This window comes from Carcharodon carcharias, chromosome 2 (genome assembly GCF_017639515.1).
Source record: "Carcharodon carcharias isolate sCarCar2 chromosome 2, sCarCar2.pri, whole genome shotgun sequence".
Classification (NCBI taxonomy): domain Eukaryota; kingdom Metazoa; phylum Chordata; class Chondrichthyes; order Lamniformes; family Lamnidae; genus Carcharodon; species Carcharodon carcharias.
The window spans coordinates 88,377,523-88,397,170 of NC_054468.1; the positions used below are offsets into that span (position 1 = coordinate 88,377,523).

At 43.5% G+C, this 19,648-nt stretch overlaps 1 protein-coding gene across 1 annotated transcript in view; it reads left to right on the top strand.

Annotated features, from left to right (window-relative positions):
- crocc2 (ciliary rootlet coiled-coil, rootletin family member 2) overlaps window positions 1-19,648 on the top strand; it is a 300,592-nt gene that overhangs the window by 164,940 nt on the left and 116,004 nt on the right. Inside the window, exons 24-28 of the mRNA XM_041205725.1 lie at window positions 9,769-10,007; window positions 11,216-11,375; window positions 12,402-12,569; window positions 14,831-15,215; window positions 15,970-16,178. Coding sequence (XP_041061659.1) covers window positions 9,769-10,007; window positions 11,216-11,375; window positions 12,402-12,569; window positions 14,831-15,215; window positions 15,970-16,178 — 1,161 coding nt within the window. The remainder of the gene's footprint in view (window positions 1-9,768; window positions 10,008-11,215; window positions 11,376-12,401; window positions 12,570-14,830; window positions 15,216-15,969; window positions 16,179-19,648) is intronic.

Consider the following 19,648-nt stretch of genomic DNA (forward strand, 5'->3'; position numbering starts at 1 on the left):
TCAAAGACAACTAATCCTTCAATAAATGCTTTGCTATCAGTCAAACTGTGTACTTAGGATCTGCTACTGAGATAATGATAGCTTGTGTAAAGCAGCCAAGTATCAATAATGACATTATGATAGCCCTTAGGGTATTGTGTTTGCTAGACCAGATTTTTTTTCAACTCTGACTTTGGAAGACTGTGCTTTTTTCCTTCAAATTTTTGAAGGACTGTGTATTCAAATAACATCGCAGCTTGAGTTTTATCAACTCTCACGAATGCAGGCAGGCTGTTTTTTTTTAACTTTTAAAGGGTTGAGGTTTTAAATAACTTGACAGCTTGCTAGTTTTATATCCTTATCTTCATGACCATTTACATCTCTTCCGTGAATTTCTGACTCACACACTGCGGGATAATGCCCTCCCTGCAGTGCTACACATAGGAAGGAAAACTATAATAACAGGCCTAATTCATGACAATGTTAAAAGAGCTAAGAATGAAATGGAAAGAAGCCTAGGACCTGAATTTTACCTTTGGTGGGCGCATGCAATCGGCATGCCCAGGAGTGGCTGGGAAACGCACCCCGGCCACAATTGGCCCCTGACTGCAATTTCACGTTGGCTGCCCAGTTAATGGCCAGCCAATGCTGAAAAGCTGAACACTACATGGGTGTGGGCAGGAGGAGGGTGAGCGATGACATCTCCACAGGTGTGGGTGAGCGCTGCGAGAGTGCTCCCTGAAGGCAGACAGCTGCCTCAGAGAACTGTGAAACTTCAAATAATAAATAAAGGTATAAAACGCTGCTAAAAAATTGTCCGTGCACCACAGTCAAGCACCTGAAAGCATACCTCATAAAAATGTTGTCACCGATATTTATTTTTATTTTATTTCATAGCAGAGATTTCATCCCGCCCTTGGATGAGGTTTGCTGAAAAATGTAAAGGCCATCTGGCCGATTCACCCGTCCACCAGTTGTAAGGGCCACGAAAATCGGAGGCAAATGCACCATTAATGAGCTTAATTGCCCGCGTAATTGTCGGCGGGCGCACTTGCGACTTTTAAGCGCACCCGCCAAGCAAAATATCACGCGAGTGCTCGATGATGACAGGACGCTCGCCAACATCACCTCGCGCGATTTTACACCCGATTGGGTTGAGTGTGCACCGCTGGAAGTAAAATTCTGCCCTAGGACTCATATGAATTTGATTTTAAGCATGCTCAACCAATACAGAGCAACAATCCACAAAGTCAATCAGATGTTGAACTACATAGTCAAAGCAGTAGACTACAAGTCAGGGGAGTTATGGATCAAACTATGTAGATCACCCCTTGCATACTGTATCCAGCTCTGATTGCCAAGTAGTAACTGATATTCAATTGACTGGAAGCAGCAAAGAGAAAAGCCATGAGGCAGATCCCTTGCCAAGTTATGAGAAAAGACTGGAGAACTTTCTGTTTTCAACCTAGAATGGGGGAATCTGGGAGAAGATCCTGTGTTAACATAGATAAGTGTATAGAAAATTGGACTTTGTTAGATCCTTAAGAAATGTTGTCATCTTTGGTTATGAGATGTTTGAATAATGTGAATATGAGCCCTTGCTAGTTAGGCCAGCACTGGGATCTCCATTGTCATTGATGCTGTTATGATCAGGTTAGGACTGACTCCTCTCTTTTTCCCACTCCTGAGTTGGTTATAACAGAGTTTGAATTTAAAAAGGAGGTGATGTTGCCAATTCAATATATATTTAACTGTGTACAGCCCAGTGCAAGAAATAAGCCAGCTGGGTTCCTTTAGTTAACAAGTAAGGAGTTATTGCTAAAATTCACTCAGGTAAAGATGCAGAAATTATTAACAAAAGATTTAACATGTACAAGTATGTCCAACTACCCACTAATGAAAAAAATAACACACACGCACCCTGCCCTACCACCCACAGCAAGCAAAAATAAATAAATAAATAAATAAAACTTTGCAGAGTATCCAATCTTAAAACTTGGGCAAGTAAAGTCCGAAAAAGAGAAAAATCACAGATTGTCCATCAGCTTGTTTACAGCTGAAGGGTCCTTTTTACTGTAGCTGCTGGAATTTGGATTTCTCCCTGGAGCAGTTGGTCTGCAGGTGTGGCTGGATGATTCTCTTTTCACTCAGACACAATGGTGTTGAATCAGACTTCTCCTTTAACAGCTCTTGGTTTGCAGCAATTAGGTCTTCTGGTAGGTTTTTCAAATCACAAACAGCTTAGCATTGATGAGAGAGGTTTCAGAAGAAAAAGAAGGGTAGGTAAGGTCCCCTTCTGTCCCTCTGGCAGTCTCCCTGTTAGTACAAATCCAGTATATTTTACACTCAAGATCTGGGTCATGTGACCTTCCTCTGGGAGCTCCGTAGAGGAAGCATCTCCTTAAAGGAGCTTGTGTACTTCTCAAATGCAACACATCAGCGGCTGTAGGCCAGTGTCCTTTGCTTAGCAAAAGTGTTCTTTTCAAAAAGTACAATATGTCCAGCCAATGACATTATAAATTAATATCCTATTTAACACATCTTCATAATAATGTATGTAAATGACCTGTAATCAGAGTGTAAAATGAATAAATGGGAGATTCACACTTTCCTTGGGAAAGAACTTCCCAAGAAGGTAGTTGTGAAAGACCCAGTAGCATTAAGTTGACTCATCATTCGCCGTGTCTATGTCATTCCAATTTTGTCCTCTTGTGCATCCCAATTTTCATTGATCCACCATTAGCCCTTGCTTTCAACTGCACCCAATATCCTCCCTAAACCTCTTCACTTTCCTATCTCTTTCTCTGTCGCTTCCTTCTTAAACCTACCTCTTTGATCTGACCTAATATTTTCTTATGTGGTTCGATGTCAAATTTTGTTTTATAACACTCCTGTAAATGCCTTGGGATGTTTTACCATGTTAAAGGCACTACTACATAAATGCTAGTTATTGCTGTGATGCTCTATGGTGCTATTATCAGGCTATGCCTAAAGTACTAGATAAACCATGACATAAAGAGGACGTCCAAACCCCAGAGGCAGTGTAGAGAAAAGCGACAAGGCTGATCGCAACAGCTAGTACAAAGAATTCTTAGGAGTGATATGATCAGCGGACTCTTCAGCTTCAGAAGGAGACACTTCAGAATGAACATTACAGAAATACTTAACAAAAAAAAAACACATTTGAAGCAATACTTTTGGATGCACCAGGATGGCGAGAGAGGAGCTGGCTCAATAGTGCGAAAGCTAGATCTAGGATAAACCAGGAAGATTTCCTTAGTGTCTCAGAATGCTTGGGGAATTTCTGAAAGAATTGTAGTTCTCCTATTCACGGATGATATTGAATTGTTGATGAACTCTCTTAGGAACTTTGTATACTTGACTTGGCATAAGAACATCAGAAATAGAAGCCAAAGTAGGTCTTTTGGCTCTTCGAGCCTGCTCCACCATTCAATAAGATCATGGCTGATCTTAACTCCATTTTCCTGTCTGCCCCCCCATAACCCTTAACTCCTTTGTAGAGTTAAAAACTGTCTAACTCAGTCTTGAATATATTCAATGACCCAGCCTCCACTGCTTACTGGGTAGAAAATTCCAAAGATTAATGACCCTCTGAGACAAATTCCTCCTCATCTCCAACTTAAATTAGATTTAAACTGTGCACCGCCCCTGTCCCCTTGACCCGGTTCTAGATCCCCTTACAAGGGGAAAGATCCTCTCAGCATCAGCCCTGTTAAGGCCCCTCAGGATCTAATATCTTTCAATAAGATCATCTCATTCTCCTAAACTCCAATGAATATAGGTTCAACCTGCTCAATCTTTCCTCATAAAAGACAACACTGTCACCCCAGGAATCAGCCTAAAGAACCTTCTCTGAACTGCCTCCAATGAGAATATATCTCTCCTTAAATAAGAAGACCAAAACTGTACACAATACTCTAGGTTTAATATCACCAATGCTCTGTTCAGTTGTAGCAAGACTTCCCTGCTTTCATACGCCATCCCCCTTGCAATAAAGGCCAACATTCTATTTGCCCTCCTAATTACTTTCTGAACCATGTGATTCATGTGCAAGGACCCTCAAATCCCTCTGCACCGCAGCATTCTGCAATCTCTCTCCATTTAAATAACATTTTGCTTTTCTATGCTTCCCACCAAAGTGGACAACCTCACATTTTCCCACATCTCCATCAGCCAAATTTTTGCCCACTCACTTAACCTTTGCAGATTTTTTGTGTCCTCCTCCCAACTTGCTTTCCTACCTACCTTTGTATCTTTTGGCATTTTGATCAATGCGCTAATCAATGGAACTTGGTGACAGGAGAACAGCATTGTCCATTTGCAAAGCTGAAGTGTGGATCTCAAAAGTATTGATTAAAAGATAAAATGGACTCAGTTGATGTGTAGTTCAGGGGCCTCCAGTATTCAGGACAAAAAACTGACTCTTTACATCTGTAAGTGTAAACTCTGAGGTGATATGTTGATTATTTGACTAGTGATCAACTGTATGCCACAAGTGCATAGTCTTGGGGTTAAACATCAGGAACTTTGTCCTTTTTGTCGAACCATTGACCTCGATAATAAGTTGCCAGTACTTGTGATGAATGTGCAATTGCTGCAAGTATTCAAACAGAGCTGGATGAGTTTATGTGAGTGGCAGAGACCTTGAGTTATGGGAACTATGGGATTTGACAGGCATAGTGGTACTAGTCACTGTGGTCTCCTGAAACTTGCTTGATCACCCATAGGGTGGGAGGAGAATTTCCAAGAGATTTTTTTTCTAAACTGGCTGAATGACTTATCTGTCTTAGGAGTTGGCACAGCTATGGGAAGGGAACAAGGAAGATTTTAAGCTGGGATAGGATGGGCTTAATGGTATAAACAGGTGGTACCATGTGGAATGGCTTGATAAACTAGCTGGCCTTTTCCTGTCTTTTCCCATATGTTCCTATTTGCTATCTCAAACAGAATCCTTTTCCCCAGTGTGAAGAGCAGTGCCAAGGAAGTTGGGACTCCCTGATCTCCAAGGTTCCAAACCCTCACCTCCAGTCTAAAGAAACTTTTTAGCAAGAATCTCATTTATATCTGCCCCCTAACTGGGACAGCATGGAACACACTTTTCCTACTGTTGTCCCTGATGGTAACTCAGGACATTGCTGTCTCTGAGCCCATAAGGTATACTTAGTAGTTATTCACCATAGCGCAAGGAATCTTTTCAACATTGATATATGGAGAACTTAGCCAATGGAGAAAAAGATTCAGAATAATTGTTGTGTAATTGTGCACCCTTGTAAATGAGCACAGCTCAGGGAGATCACACAATTTTCTTATTGATCCATAAACACGGCATGATGGGACAAATGCTTCCATTTGTACAATTAATTTCTATGATTCTATGAAATAATGAAGCTTAAAAAGGAAAAAGAGAATAATTTTGCCAGAGGTATTTGCACGCCCCCTGAAGCTCCAGGCCTGACACCTCCCAGATACCTAGAAGGAGCAATAGATAGCTAGGATATTATTCATTATGGTCATCCATGCTCAGAGATCTACTTACAGAATTGAGGGTTGTCAAGCACTTGGCATTGTCAACCTTCCAAGGTGCATTCATGAATCCCTCAGTTCAAGGTCCATCCACTTGAAGAGAGCTCTTGGTGAAAGTTACCTGAACATACCTGGCTTCTATTGCAAGCAGACCCGAATCAATGATCCGAACCTCAAAACAAGCTCTACTCTCTTCAGGGGTTGAAAGGACAGCATCCGTCAATACCATTCCCGCTCTTTCGAGCTAACTTGTCATAGATGCATTTGACACCACAGAGCTGCACTTGTGATCTGGAGGAACAGTCAATGGGATAATATAGAAAGACAGAACTCCAGATTGGGCAGCACTTCCAGGAGTACTCAGTGACTCTGCAGATGCCACTGCCTGGGAAAGGGTTAAAATGGTTGGCACTGAATGAAAAGAAAAACAAATTCGTTAAACCATGGCCAATTATTTTTGTTGGCAGCTTCACCAGCCTCCAAGACTGATGTATGGACCACACAGATGACTGATTTCTCATTGGTGATTACATTTGCTTGTGTATGTCCCCTTATAGACTAAGTGCTCAAGTTAATCCTTTGTTTACTCTTTATTAGTTTATTATATGGGAACTTGGTCAAGTAAAATATTCCTATTTCCACCCAGAAAACCAAATCTGTTTGGCGCCAGCCAAGACTCTGCTTATCTCAGAGGGAACAATAAAGTTTTTATAGCCCATTTCACACTGGGAATAATCTGAGAACGTAGTATTTATTTTATAAATGTGGAAAAGTGCTTGCAGCTGCTACAGAAATGCCTCTTTTAGTTGTCAAGCTATTGTAACAACTGAGGGGATGTATATTTGTTGACTTGGGAACTTGAGGCTTGTGCAGAAATGGGAAACTTGTTCAAATGAAAGTTAATGACACGTGTTTGGTTTCATTCTCAGGTCCTGAGGACAAATGCAGGGGCCTTATTATTAGAATTATTGATCTGTTATTTCCAAGGCAAATTTAAGGGCACTGCACAGCCCTGTGCTGTACAAAGCTATTCACAATAGAATGAAATGAAAAGATGTAAAACCAAAATCTACATTCAAACTTGCTGGAGATTTGAGTTATTCCAGTTTGGTTTTTGGCATGTTCGGAGTTTGCATACCTAAGACACACAGGCTGCAAAAGAGGCAACATTTGGCCTCAGCCCTGGACGGGGAGGAAATAAAACAAGAATCTTACACCCAATTGTAAATGGAGTGAACCCCGTTGAAAATTGAAAGGCTGTCATTGGTAGATAAGAGCAGCCTGTGATACCCAACAGCACCACTGAAGAAAAACAGAAATGCTGGAAACGCTCTGTAGAGAGAGAAGCATGGTTAACATTTAGGTCAATAATCTTTTGTCGCCACTGAACAGTTTGTCAAAGTCTTTGGCTCCGATATGAAGAGTGGCCCTTGGAGATAGCAGGTGTATCCTTCCCTCAGTAAAAATGAGTACCTTCAAGGGGCTAAGGGAAAAAATGTAATAAAAGGAGAATAAAATAGATTTAAAATGAACCTTACTGAAGATATTGAGTAACATTTCATTGACACCACCTATTAATACCGAAGATTTTCCACCTCTCCTTCAAGATTTTTTATCATATAACTCACTTCCAGGCCCCCACTGCATTTCTTGCTGAAATCTCATCTCCCTTGTTCTCACTTGCTTGGATGAGTGCAGCTCCAACAACACTGAAGAAGCTTGACACCATCCAGGACAAAGCAGCCCGCTTGATTGGCACCCCATCTACAAACATTCACTCCCTCCACCACCGACACACAGTGGCAGCAGTGTGCACCATCTACAAGATGCACTGCAGGAACTCACAAAGGCTCTTTAGACAGTATCTTCCAAACCCACGACCACTACCATCTAGAAGGACAAGGGCAGCGGATACATGGGAACACCACCATCTTCAAAATCCCCTCCAAGCCACTCACCATACTGACTTAGAAATATATCACTGTTCCTTCACTCACGTTGGGTCAGAATCCTGGAACTCCCTCCCTAACAGCACTGTGGGTGTATCTACACCACATGGATTGCAGTGGTTCAAGAAGGCAGCTCACCACCACCTTCTCAAGGGCAATTAGGGATGGGCAATAAATGCTGGTCCAGCCAGCGATGCCCACATCCCATGAATGAATTTAAAAAACGCAGCCTTTGCAGTATAATTCCTTCCTCTTGGTGGCTTTAACCTGAATCTTACCTGATCTCGTTTTGTCTTGTTGTATTTATCTTTTCTCTCACCTCATCTGCTTCATAATCTGTCTGACCCATAGTTACCAGCGGAGCCACCTCTGAACATTGCTTCATTTCTATCTCAGTTCACATTCACCTGATAAAATGAAGCTTATTTTACCCCTCTTTCTGCATTGGTTTTAACTCGCTTACCATTGTTAACTCCCTACTTATCATTTCGAATTGATTAGCTACATTGCCATCAGCCACTCCATCGATCAGTTCAACAGCTGCCTTGCCTTCATTAGTGATGCTGTCATCCATACTGCATCCTGAACAATCTCTAATTTGCACCCCCATTGCTCCTGCAGTACAATAAGCACCTAGGTTGAATTGAGTCTATATATTGCAGACCAGACCATATGTGGTACACAACCGGCCAGGGTAGATCTGGCCTAAGCCCCTCAAGCAGATTCTCTGTGCAAAAATCTCCCTATTGCTCCAGGATGGTGTGAAAGTTCTCCTCCGTTCAACAAGCTATCTTTTTTGATGTACCTCCATCCTGAAACAAAAATAAAAATAGCTGGAAAATCTCAGCAGGTCTGACAGCATCTGCGGAGAGGAATACAGTTAATGTTTCTTCGCAGGTGCTGTCAGACCTGCTGAGTTTTTCCAGCTATGTTTGTTTTTGTTTCTCCTTCATTGATTCTTTTCTTGGTTCACCGTAGCATCATTATCACATGGTTTCACTGCTACCTCTCTCAGACCAACCATTACATCTCCAGCAATAAATTCTTCTGTACCCGCATGGACATCTCCAGTGTGGCCCAGGGTCAAACCTTGGTCCTTCCTATTCAATGTCAACATACTACTCCTGGATAATATCATCTAAAAGCGAGGATCAGCTTTCATATAGATGACATAATGTCCCACTCTACCTCTCCATCTCTCCCATTGACTTTAGAGTTGCTGCTATTCTATTTAGCCTCCTATCCAATATCAAGTCTCAGCAGGGTTCAAACCTCATACATCTTAATGCTGAATCCATCCTGGTCAGTTCTCAATGACATTTACATACCTGTAACACCAGTTCCAACAACCTCCTTGCTGCTCGCTCAGACTAACTCCCATCTCACATCTGACCCATTACCAAAGCTACCTTCCTCTACCTTATAAACGTTGCCCAATTCTGTCTTTACCTCTCCCTACCCTCCCTCATCAAAGCTTTCATCACCTGGAGGATCAATTCCTCTGATGCTCTCCTATATATTTCCATCCCTTGTAGATTCCAGCAAATCCAGATCACTTTGGGTCAATTGAAATGCTGCAGAAATTGCAGCAGTACACAATATGAACGTCTGTTGCTGCACACCATCGCACTCCATTCTTGTGAAGTTCCATTGGCTCCTATATTCTCATCATTCCGCCACTGGTGGGCATGTCTTCAGCTGCCTAGATCCTGGAATTCCCTCCCTAAACCTCCCCACCTGTATACCTCACCCTCCTTTACAGTTCTGTTGAAGGGTCATGAGGACTCGAAACGTCAACTCTTTTCTTCTCCACCAATGCTGCCAGACCTGCTGAGTTTTTCCAGGTAATTCTGTTTTTGTTTTTGTTCTCCTTTAAAACCTACTTCTTTGGCTGAGCTTTTGACCACCTGTTCTTATATCTCTATGTGGCTCAATGTCAAATTTTGTATGATAACCCTGCTGTGAGGATCCTTGGGATGTTTCACAATATTGAAGGTGCTTTATGAATGAAAATGGTTGTGTCTTCATTTTTGAAATCCCTCCAATGTTTTTTAAGCTGTACACCCAATCCCGCACTACTGTTTTCCTGACATTAGACTACTGGTTGTGTATTATTTCCTCAACTCAGCCCTTTAATCAACCTTCCAGCCATTATGTCCTGTTCTCTGGAACTTTTCCCAAGTCATCCCTCTTTGCTTTTCCACTTGCCCTTTGCAGTTTCCTAGAAGAGATAGCTTCCTATCTCTTCAATTGTGTAATTGCTGAATGTTATCTCCCAACTTTTGTTCATAAACAGATGGAGGAGTTAAAGACACAACTTCGCATGGTGGAGGACGCTCGAGATGGAATTCGCCGAGACCTCATTGAAGCTCACAGGAGGGTCCGAGAGAATGAGGAGGTTCAGGAGCTGCAACGGAAAGAAAACCTGGAGCTCAAACGAATTCTGAATGATGAAGCTCGAGAGAAAGAAGCCATCCAAAACTCCAATGAGGAGCTCAGGAATAATATCAAAAAAATTGAGAGTGAAAGAATCAGGTATTACACATCCAGGACTGGCAGTCAGGAATGACCTCTTAATGTACAAGACCCACCCCTCTCCTTGCAAATCCACAAACCCAAAGTTACCACAAAATGTTCACAATCTTGACAAGTGGCAAGTAACATTCGCGCCACACAATTGTCAGGCAATGGCCATCTCCAACAAGAGAGAATCCAACCATCGCCCCTTGACATTCAATGGCATTACCATCACTGAATCCCCCACTATCAACATTCTGGGGGTAACTATTGACCAGAAACCGAACTGGACTAGCCATATGTATACTGTGGCTACAAGAGCAGGTCAGGGGCTAGGAATCAAGCAACTAGTAACTCACCTCCTGACTCCCCAAAGCCTGTTCGCCATCTACATGGCACAAGTTAGGAGTGTGATGGAATACTCCCCACTTGCCTGGATGAGTGCAGCTCCCACAACACTGAAGAAGCTTGACACCGTCCGGAACAAGCTGCCGCTTGATTGGTACCACATCCACAAACATTCACTCCCTCCACCACCAATGCACAGTGGCAGCAGTGTGCACCATCTACATGATGCACTGCAGGAACTCACCAAGCCTACTTTAACAGCACCTTCCAAACCAATGAACACTACCACCTAGAAGGACAAGGGCAGCAGATAGGTGGGAACACCACCACCTGGAAATTCCCCTCCAAGCCGCTCACCATCCTGACTTGGAAATATATCACCGTTCCTTCACTATCACTGGGTTAAAATCCTGGAACTCCCTTCCTAACAGCACAGTGGGTGTACCTACACCACATGGACTGCAGCGGTTCAAAAAGGCAGCTCACCACCACCTTCTCAAGGGCAACTAGGGATGGCCAATAGATGCTGACCTAGGCAGTGATGCCCAGATCCTGTGAATGAATAAACAAAATATCGTCACACTCAAAGCAGCTAAAACTGTACTTTAAACACACACTGCCAAGACTGTACCAAAAAACCATAGGCATCAATCCCAGCCAAAACTGTAGCCTAAACATGCACTGTCAGAATTACAGCAAAAATCCATAGGCATCAAATCCTTCCCAAAACTGTATCTTGAGTACCCTGCCAATATTGCACACTCCCAAACCTGGAACCCAGACTACCAGCCTCTCCCCTCTAATTGTTATGGTACTTGAATCTATACCTTTATTATGTTTCTGATTGATAAGACCTGACTAATTATCTATATCAACAGCTTAAAGAGGACAAATGAGGAGAAGGAGCAGAAGATCAACATTCTGGAAGAAGCCAAAACCGCAGTTCAGAATGAGGCAGGAGAACTGCGCTCAAACCTCCGGGAAGTTGAAAAATCAAGACTGGAGGCCCGGAGAGAATTGCAGGAACTTCGGCGACAGGTGAGGAAAGGAGACTCTGAGAGTGGTTGATGCTGAACTCATTCCGCAGTGATCATTGGAAATATATCACCATTCCTTCACTGTGGCTGGGTCAAAATCCTGGAACTCCCTCCCTAACAGCACTGTGGGTGTACCCACACCACATGGACTGCAGCGGTTCAAGAAGGCAGCTCACCACCACCTTCTCAAGAGCAGTTAGGGATGGGCAATAAATGCGGTCCCAGCCAACGAAGTACACACACCTTGAAAGAATAAATTTTTAAAAGGGTCAAAAAAACCCTGCCTTATCTAATGCCTGGTATAATTCCTGGCAGTCAGGATGTGTTGCTTTGTTTTGTTAATTTAAATGGATTAGATTTATTTGACTATGCATTAGGCAGTGTGCAATGTTCAGGTATTCCTTGCCTTTCCATTTGCTTTAAAAATTAGCTGAATAAATAACAGGAGCTGGGATTGGAGGGTTATAGGGATAGGGACAAGAATGAGAACACTGAATGTGCTCCAGGGACATGAACATTGCTGCTTAGAGAAAGGGGCCAATATCTGTGGAGGGCAGTATCTTTGGAAAGCAGTAGCACTGGATTTAATCGTGTCTGGACAGAGGAAGGGACAGTATGTTTGGATGGCATCAGGACTGGTTTGAGCAGTGCACGTGGGATGGATGAATAATTAGCAGTTTATTTTTGATTACTTTGGAGAACAAGGAGATTTTATGCAGGGCTTTCCCTCAGGAGATTGGATAGAGTGGTAGAATCTGTGAGAAGGGTACACTTATTTGACCGATGGCAGAGGTAAGTGTGATGGACCAAATTATTGTTTCTCTGTCCACACCTGCTTAAATTTCCGACTCGATACTAATCTCAGAAAGTGCCTTGGTGCCAATTTAAACCCAGTCTTTAAAACAAATTTCTTGATATGAATGATCAGTTTATGGCTTTAGATTAACAGACATTTATGAACTACAACTCGAGCCCAAAAACTGGCTTCCACACCTGCTCAATGCTGCTCCTTGTGCTGTTTACATAGGTGAAGATGTTGGACAGTGACAACACAAAGAAGAGCAAGGAAGTGGCGGAACTGCAATCCCAAGTAGCTTTGAATGAACAGCGAGGGGAGGAGATCCGGAAGGAATCCTTTGCCCTGAAGCAGAAGATTGTGGAGGCAGAAACTGGCCGTGAATCAGCTCGCAAAGAGGTGAGGGCTGAGCAATGTGTGATTGTTCATGATTGATAAAGCAGCAACACACCTATAAGAAAATAATTCAAATCTATTACAGCTTTTGTTGGGCAATTTCGTAGATAGTTCCATAAGATCTTAACACCCACTTGAATAGACAGGCAAGGGGTGGAATTGTCCCAGATTTGCACTAACTGCGGTAATGGAAGTATAAAACGATGCAATAGCGGGTTTTTGTGCCGTATCGCCCCAAACCCGCTGCAGTACTTATGCATTCCCGAAAAACATACCATTTCCATGGTGGGCGGCTCTCATTTGCCCGCCACACCATCACCTCACACCATATTTAAACCATAGCCGCCCTCAGTGGGTCCAGCCCAGGACTGCAGCAAAGAAGACATGGCATCAAAGGCAAGAAGAATGCAGTCATCGAGCACCTTTTGAACACCATGGAGGCCCACTGTGATGTTCTATAACTCCGCTCTGGCCACAGGAGGGGCAGTAACATTAACACTCTGGCTTGGTAGGTGATGACAGTGGTGATCAGTGCCAATGCTGCACAGAAAAGGTTGGCCATCCAATACAGATAGAGGATGAATGATCTCATCTGTGCAGCCATCTCATCACTCTAAACTCACACATTCAAGCCCATCACACAGTCACTGGCATCTCACTCACTGCCAGCTCAAGGGACATCACCAACCATTCTCACACACGTACCCTCACATGTCCACCTGGCCTCATCTCCCCTGGGGACTGCCTCCTCAGCCCTCACCATCTTGAGGCTACTTGCGTAGGTTAATATGTGGCCCCACACACACCCTGGGTTACCCTCCTTCCCCAATACAACCCTCGCCCTGCAGCGTCTTCCCTTGTCCGAGGCCACTTCTCCCCCTTCACCAAGTAAGCTCTGGCCCTGTAGCCATTGAAAAGCCACGCACATATGGCTGGTTGGATAGATAGAGACCTGCCATGAAGTGATGTGGTGCTGCCCATGAAGCCTGCCCGAAGCAAGTTAGGCAAACAAACCTTGAAGTCCCGAGCGAAGTGCAGCTCGACAAGTGCACGTCACTTATGTGCTGTTGTGAAACACGTCAGCATGCTTTCCCGCTGATGTGGGCGGACGATCCAACGGGGAGGGATGAGTCTGGTGTGCTAGCCTTATACTGGTATGCTAATTTATTACAATGACATCCCTGATGTCTGAACGTGGCCCACCATCAGCGGGCTGAGTGGACGATCTCAAACTGGTTTCATGCTGCTGTGAAACCGATTGTGCCATATTCTCCGCTCATGCCACTGAACATGCCCAACACCGGCGGGCACGGAAAATCCCAGCCAAGGACTTGGTTAAACACTTCATCTGAAAATATGGAACCTCCATCAATGCAGTACTCCCCCAGTACTACACTGAATTGTCAGGTAGATTATGTGCTCAAGTCCTAGAGTGGGACTTGAATCCATATCTTTTGACTCAGTTGTGAGAGTGCTACCAATGAGCCCAACTAACAAACTAACATTTGGTGACCTGGTGCCTCAGACCATCAAGAAAATCAATGTATTGGGTCAGACAGTGATTGGTGCATGGTGGACTCACAAATTAGGATTGAGTTTCTGAGGAAGGCCTGCTGGGGGAAGATCTGGGGACAAACAAAATCTCCATCCACCCACTGCATGAACCTATCCCAAATTTCAAGGTCACAGGCACTTGGGCCTGCAGCAGTAATGGTGCATCTGGTGCATTGCCTCAAGAAAATCATCACGGGTCGAGGTGTAAACATGTCGAGCGATTAAACTTAGGAACGCTCAAGAGGTCGGAATTGGCACAATGCAGAGATCTGGGTGGGGGCTGGGGGGTTGTAGGGTTGAAGGAAATTACAGAGATATGGAAGGGTAAGGCCATGGAATGATTTAAAATCGAGGCCTTTCTTAACCTACAACTGATGTAACTCAGTGAACTGAGTGGGTGACATAAGTAGAACATGAGCAGCTGAGTTTGACTGTCTTCAAGTTTGAGAAGGGGAGAACATGAAAGATCAACCAGGACTGCATTGGAATAATCAAGCCTAGAGATAACAAAGGCATGGTTGCGGGTTTCAGCAACAGCTAAGTTGAGACAGGGTCTAAGTCATGTGATGTTACGGAGGTCTTGGTGATGGTCCATATGTGTAGTTAGAAGCTCATCTTGGCATCAAATATAACATCAGCTTTGTGAACAATCTGGTTCAGCCTCAGACTATTGATACACAGAAGCTTGTTGTGTTGCATAATCTTTGCAGGTTGCCAACCTCCAGAAGAAGATAATGGACGTGGAAAGTATGTTCAAAGGGCGTGAGAAAGAGCTCCGTGAACAGCTGGAGGATTGCCATGTGAATGAGAAGAAGTTCCAAGACAACAGCCGCAATCTGGAAGTGAAGCTGCAACATGCCAAGAGGGAAGCAAATGAGTTAACACTGAAGATCAGTGCCATGGAAGGGCGTGTAACAGGCCTAGAAACAGAACTGGCCAAAGTAGAGACTGCCAAGAGGGAGGTGGAGTTCAAGTTGGGTAGTTTGCACTCCACACTGCGCAGAAACCTAGGAATTGGCCGTTCCGGACGCACGCCAAGTCCAGGGTTTCCCAGCCGTAGCCCATCTCCACGGAGACCCCTCTCTCCCACTAAAGGTATGAAATGGGGAGCAAAGCTCATTTCACCATATTCAATAATCCATGTGATTACTGATTGGTCCATGCGAACTATGTGGTTATTATCAAATGTGCCTGCAGTTTACTTGTTCTTCACACCAGCAATATGCAATCTCAATTATTCAATCTCAATCCCCTCATCTTTCCAAAATCTGGTGTCATAGTTTTTGTGCTAACTCTTTCCTTTTCCAATTGGATCTTAAGCCTCATCATATTGTGGCCACCCACATTTAGCTGATCTACCTGGTCTATTTCACTATTCAGTCAGCTCTGGCAATGCCTCCAACTTTGTAGGCCGACTAACATACTTCTTGAGCGAGTAGTCCTGTACACATTTTAGGAATTCAATTCCCTTTTTACCATTTATTCTTTCTTTGTCACATTTCTGAAGTGGATGATTCAAATCTCCCAGAACAATAATTTTGCTGTTACAATTTGTATGTCTATACCACAACCTCAAATAACATAACCAGTCCTTTATCTTTACACTCCAATCATGTTAAGTCAGTTTGCATTCATTGTCTACATCAATTTCTCTAGAGCATGTGTTCCCTTTAGAGTGTGGGAAGGAAGTTGAAGAGGAAATCTACAATCAGATTAGAGAGATGAGTAAAGATAGCAAAATGATTGTTCCAATGAAAATGAGTTGGGATGTAAAATGAGCTGCTGAATCGACTGCAGAAGACTAATTCCACTTACATTAATTGGAACGTTTCTGTTCTGTAACCCCCAGGTTTTGACAACACTTTCACCACCACCACTGGTGGACGAGGCAGCCCAATTCCACAAAATGGATCACCTGATCACAGCCACTCCAGCTCTCCGTACCGCTCCGTGTCCCCCATCCGTAGTGAACCATACCTGGCTGACATCGATCCAGAAGTTGTTAAAAGTGCCTTGCAAGATTTCCTGCAAGAGCTTCGCGACACGCAGAGGCACAGGGTCAAGTATCTTAAAGCTCTGTGCTGTATTCAATTGCTCCTATTCTACTATCTAGTTAGAATAAATTAATCTGCATTTATATGTAAGTGTTGTGGATGATCCAACAGTAGCAACTTGTGACACCTTTAATATAAAAAATAAAAACCTTCTGAGACTATTCACGATTGGGAATAGAAGAACAGTCACCAAGTATGGACAGGCTTTGAGAAGATTTAGAAAAGCAGCGAAGAAATGTACGGGAAAGAGGTTTAGAGAGAGTTCTAAGGAGTGAAAATAAGGAGCTGAAGACTGCCATCCACGGAGGGATAAAGGGAGGTGGTTAGGGGGGAAAGGATGCCAGCATTGTTAGCTCATATGTAAGGGCAAATTTAGGGCGAAAGTATGTAGGAAAGATTTAAGACTGAGATGGAAGAGGGCTGTGGAGCGATTGGAAAATGAAGATATTAAATTTGAAGCTTTTGGGGACAGAAAATAAATAGAGGTCAGCAAGGTTTGAACTGTTGAGCAAGTGTACTAAGTGCAGGAGGGCATTGAGATGAATGTCAAGGTACAGATAAGAGAGGAGGAAGAGCTGTGAAAGGGGCAATACGTGCATTATTGCAGAAGTGCAAAGAAGCAGTCTTGGCGCTGGATTGGGGGAGGGTTTTGAAGCTTACCTCAGGGTTGAACAGGATACCAGCATTTCTACATTATCTGATTCAACGATTGCAAGTGTAAGGGAATTAAGGGCAAGAGAGTGAATTTGAATGCGGTGTCCAAAGTGGATAGTTTAAGTCTGCCCATCCTCTGCGATTATTGCTTCTGCATGTCACGTAAGAACATACTGTTCATAAGTAAATGAAATCTGACCATAAATCTCCATCATAAGCCAATGGTTTGGGGCAGAATAACATCTCCCCATTTTTACCTCCTCAATGGAGAGCCCGCACCAACAATAGGGTAAGAATTCCTCCCGGCATTAATTAATGTAGTTGTCATTCTACGTGTGTTGAAATGGAGATGACTTTGGTGTGGGTACATCAATAATTTGTAGAGAGTAAAGCTGATTGCATTCTCCCCTTACATGCCTACCCATTGTTGCCTATCTCACTTGTAGATAAGCAGTTTTGAATATATTTTCTAGAATATTCTTCAAGAAGCTGTTTAAGCCAGGTTAGATTTTGGCTGTTTGATAGCACAACACTAAGCCAAGATGGCCTCTGGAGACCGAATGTGACGGAATGTCTTTGGGTGTCAAGAATAGAGCCAGGGACCACGTCTAAATGTCACAATCTATACGGGATACCTTTACAATTCCTCTTTCTTTGAAACTCATGTTCAGTTTAGATTCCTTTTGTGATTTTATGAATGAAATCCAATTTATTTCTAAAATTCTATGGAGCCCACTTGTCCTCCTACAGCACTGATGTTACATTGGTTTGTGGTGGAGAGATCCCAGAGCACAAGACACAGTAAATACTCCATCTTCTTTTTGCAAGGATTACAGTGTGAAAGAAGGGGAAGAGCAGATATCTTCAACTCCCATCTCAACATAATCAGACCTGAGTGCTTCATTTATTGGGAAGGGTGAAGGCCCATGGTGCAGTACACTACTAAGGTTGGAAAAAGTAGGAGGGAAACTGAGGTAATTATAGTTAGATGATGAATGTTTGGATTTTGGAAGTTTGCTGACTGCAGAAGTAGGGGTGTCTGAAGGCAAACATCCAGTTCAAGCAGGTTTCTTTTCCAATTAGCACACTCCAGATGTTCTTCTATTGATTCTCATACCAAAAATTTTCCACCTTCGGCTGGACAGTTCTGAGCAGGTATTGAATATCATTTGGCTTCCCCTCAAGCAATGGCCAGTTAGGACCATGGATTTGGGAGGCGACAAGTTCAAGGAGATGAAAGGGGGGGTTGGAGATGAGGCACTGGTTTCCAAGAACAGTGGAGTCAGGGGTTGTTTTATTTAGGAGAAGGGTGCTGATGGCAGACTTAAAGGACAGAGAGTCAACACCTGAAGAGAGAGAACCATTAACAATATTGGCTAACATGGGGGCCAGGAGGGGAAGTTGGCTGATCAGCAGTTTAGTGAGAATAAGGTCAAAAGAACAAGAGGTGGGCATCATGGACAAGATGAGCTCAGAGAATGCATGAGGGGAGATGGGAAACTAGAGAAAGAAGTGAGTTCAGAGCCAGGGGAGGGGGCCACTTAAGCCTTTGGGCTTAAGAAAGGAAGGACACGGCAGTGGTAGCTTGTTGACTGACCTCAATCTTAGTTACAAAGAAGCCCAAAAGCTCTTCACACATATTGTCAAAGAATATTTTCCCAAACATCTGCAAGGAGGCACCTTAGTCCTGTTTTATGCTTGCCAAGATGCTGTGGTTCAGATTGAAGTTGGGAATGGAAGCAACATAGTCCCATTCTGTGGTGTTCCAGGAGGAAGAAAAGTGACTGGGTGATTCTTGGTTGCTTCCATTTTCATCTTCCGTCTGTCTTGGGAAGCAGAGCAGGAGTAAGGTGTCTCTTTGCTCAGCAAATGGTAGCTCACCAAGTGCCAGAGATATGAATCTTATTTGTCTGTGTAGAAGAAGCCTCGGAAAAGAAACCCTGAGAGAGACATCCTCATTGGGATAGAGAAAATAACTTCAGAATGTCCTCAAGATAATGAAAAATATCTTAAAGAGGAAGGAAGAAAGAAAATCTCTTGTATAGCACTTCAGGGCATTCCAAAGCCAATTACTTTTTGAAGCATAGTTACTATTTCCAACAACCAATTTGAACACAGCAGGATCCCAGAACAGCAATTTTGTTTCTCTTTTTTTATTCATTCATGGGATGTGGGCATCACTAGCTAGGCCAGCATTTATTGCCAATCCTAATTGCCCTTGAGAAGGTGGTGGTGAGAGACATTCTTGAACTGCTGCAGTCCATGTGACATAGGTACACCCACAGTGCTGTTAGGATTTTGACCCAGCGACAGTGAAGGAACGGTGATATATTTCCAAGTCAGGATGGCAGGTGGCTTGGAGGGGAACTTCCAGGTAGTGGTGTTCCCATGTATCTGCTGCCCTTGTCCTTTTAGATGGTAGCAATTGTGGGTTTGGAAGGCGCTATCTAAGGAGCCTTGGAGAGTCCTGCAGTGCATCTTGTAGATGGTACACACTGCTGCATTAATGATCAGTTACTTTGTTGTTTGGTTCAGTTGGTTGAGGGAGGACACCAGGGAAAGCTCCTGCTCTTCTTTGAATAGTGGCATGGGACCTTCTGCATGTCATTGGAATAGGCAGAGGCCTTGCATGAATGCCTCATCAGAAAGACAAGCACCTGTAACAATGCAGCAACATCCTCAGAACTGCCCTGGAGTGTACACCCAGATTATGTGCTGAACTATTTCAATGGGGCTTGAATCTGCAACCTTCAGATTCTGAGGCGAGAGCCCCGAGATTGCCGCAAAGTCTAGTACTCAATAAAAATGAATCTTTCCACA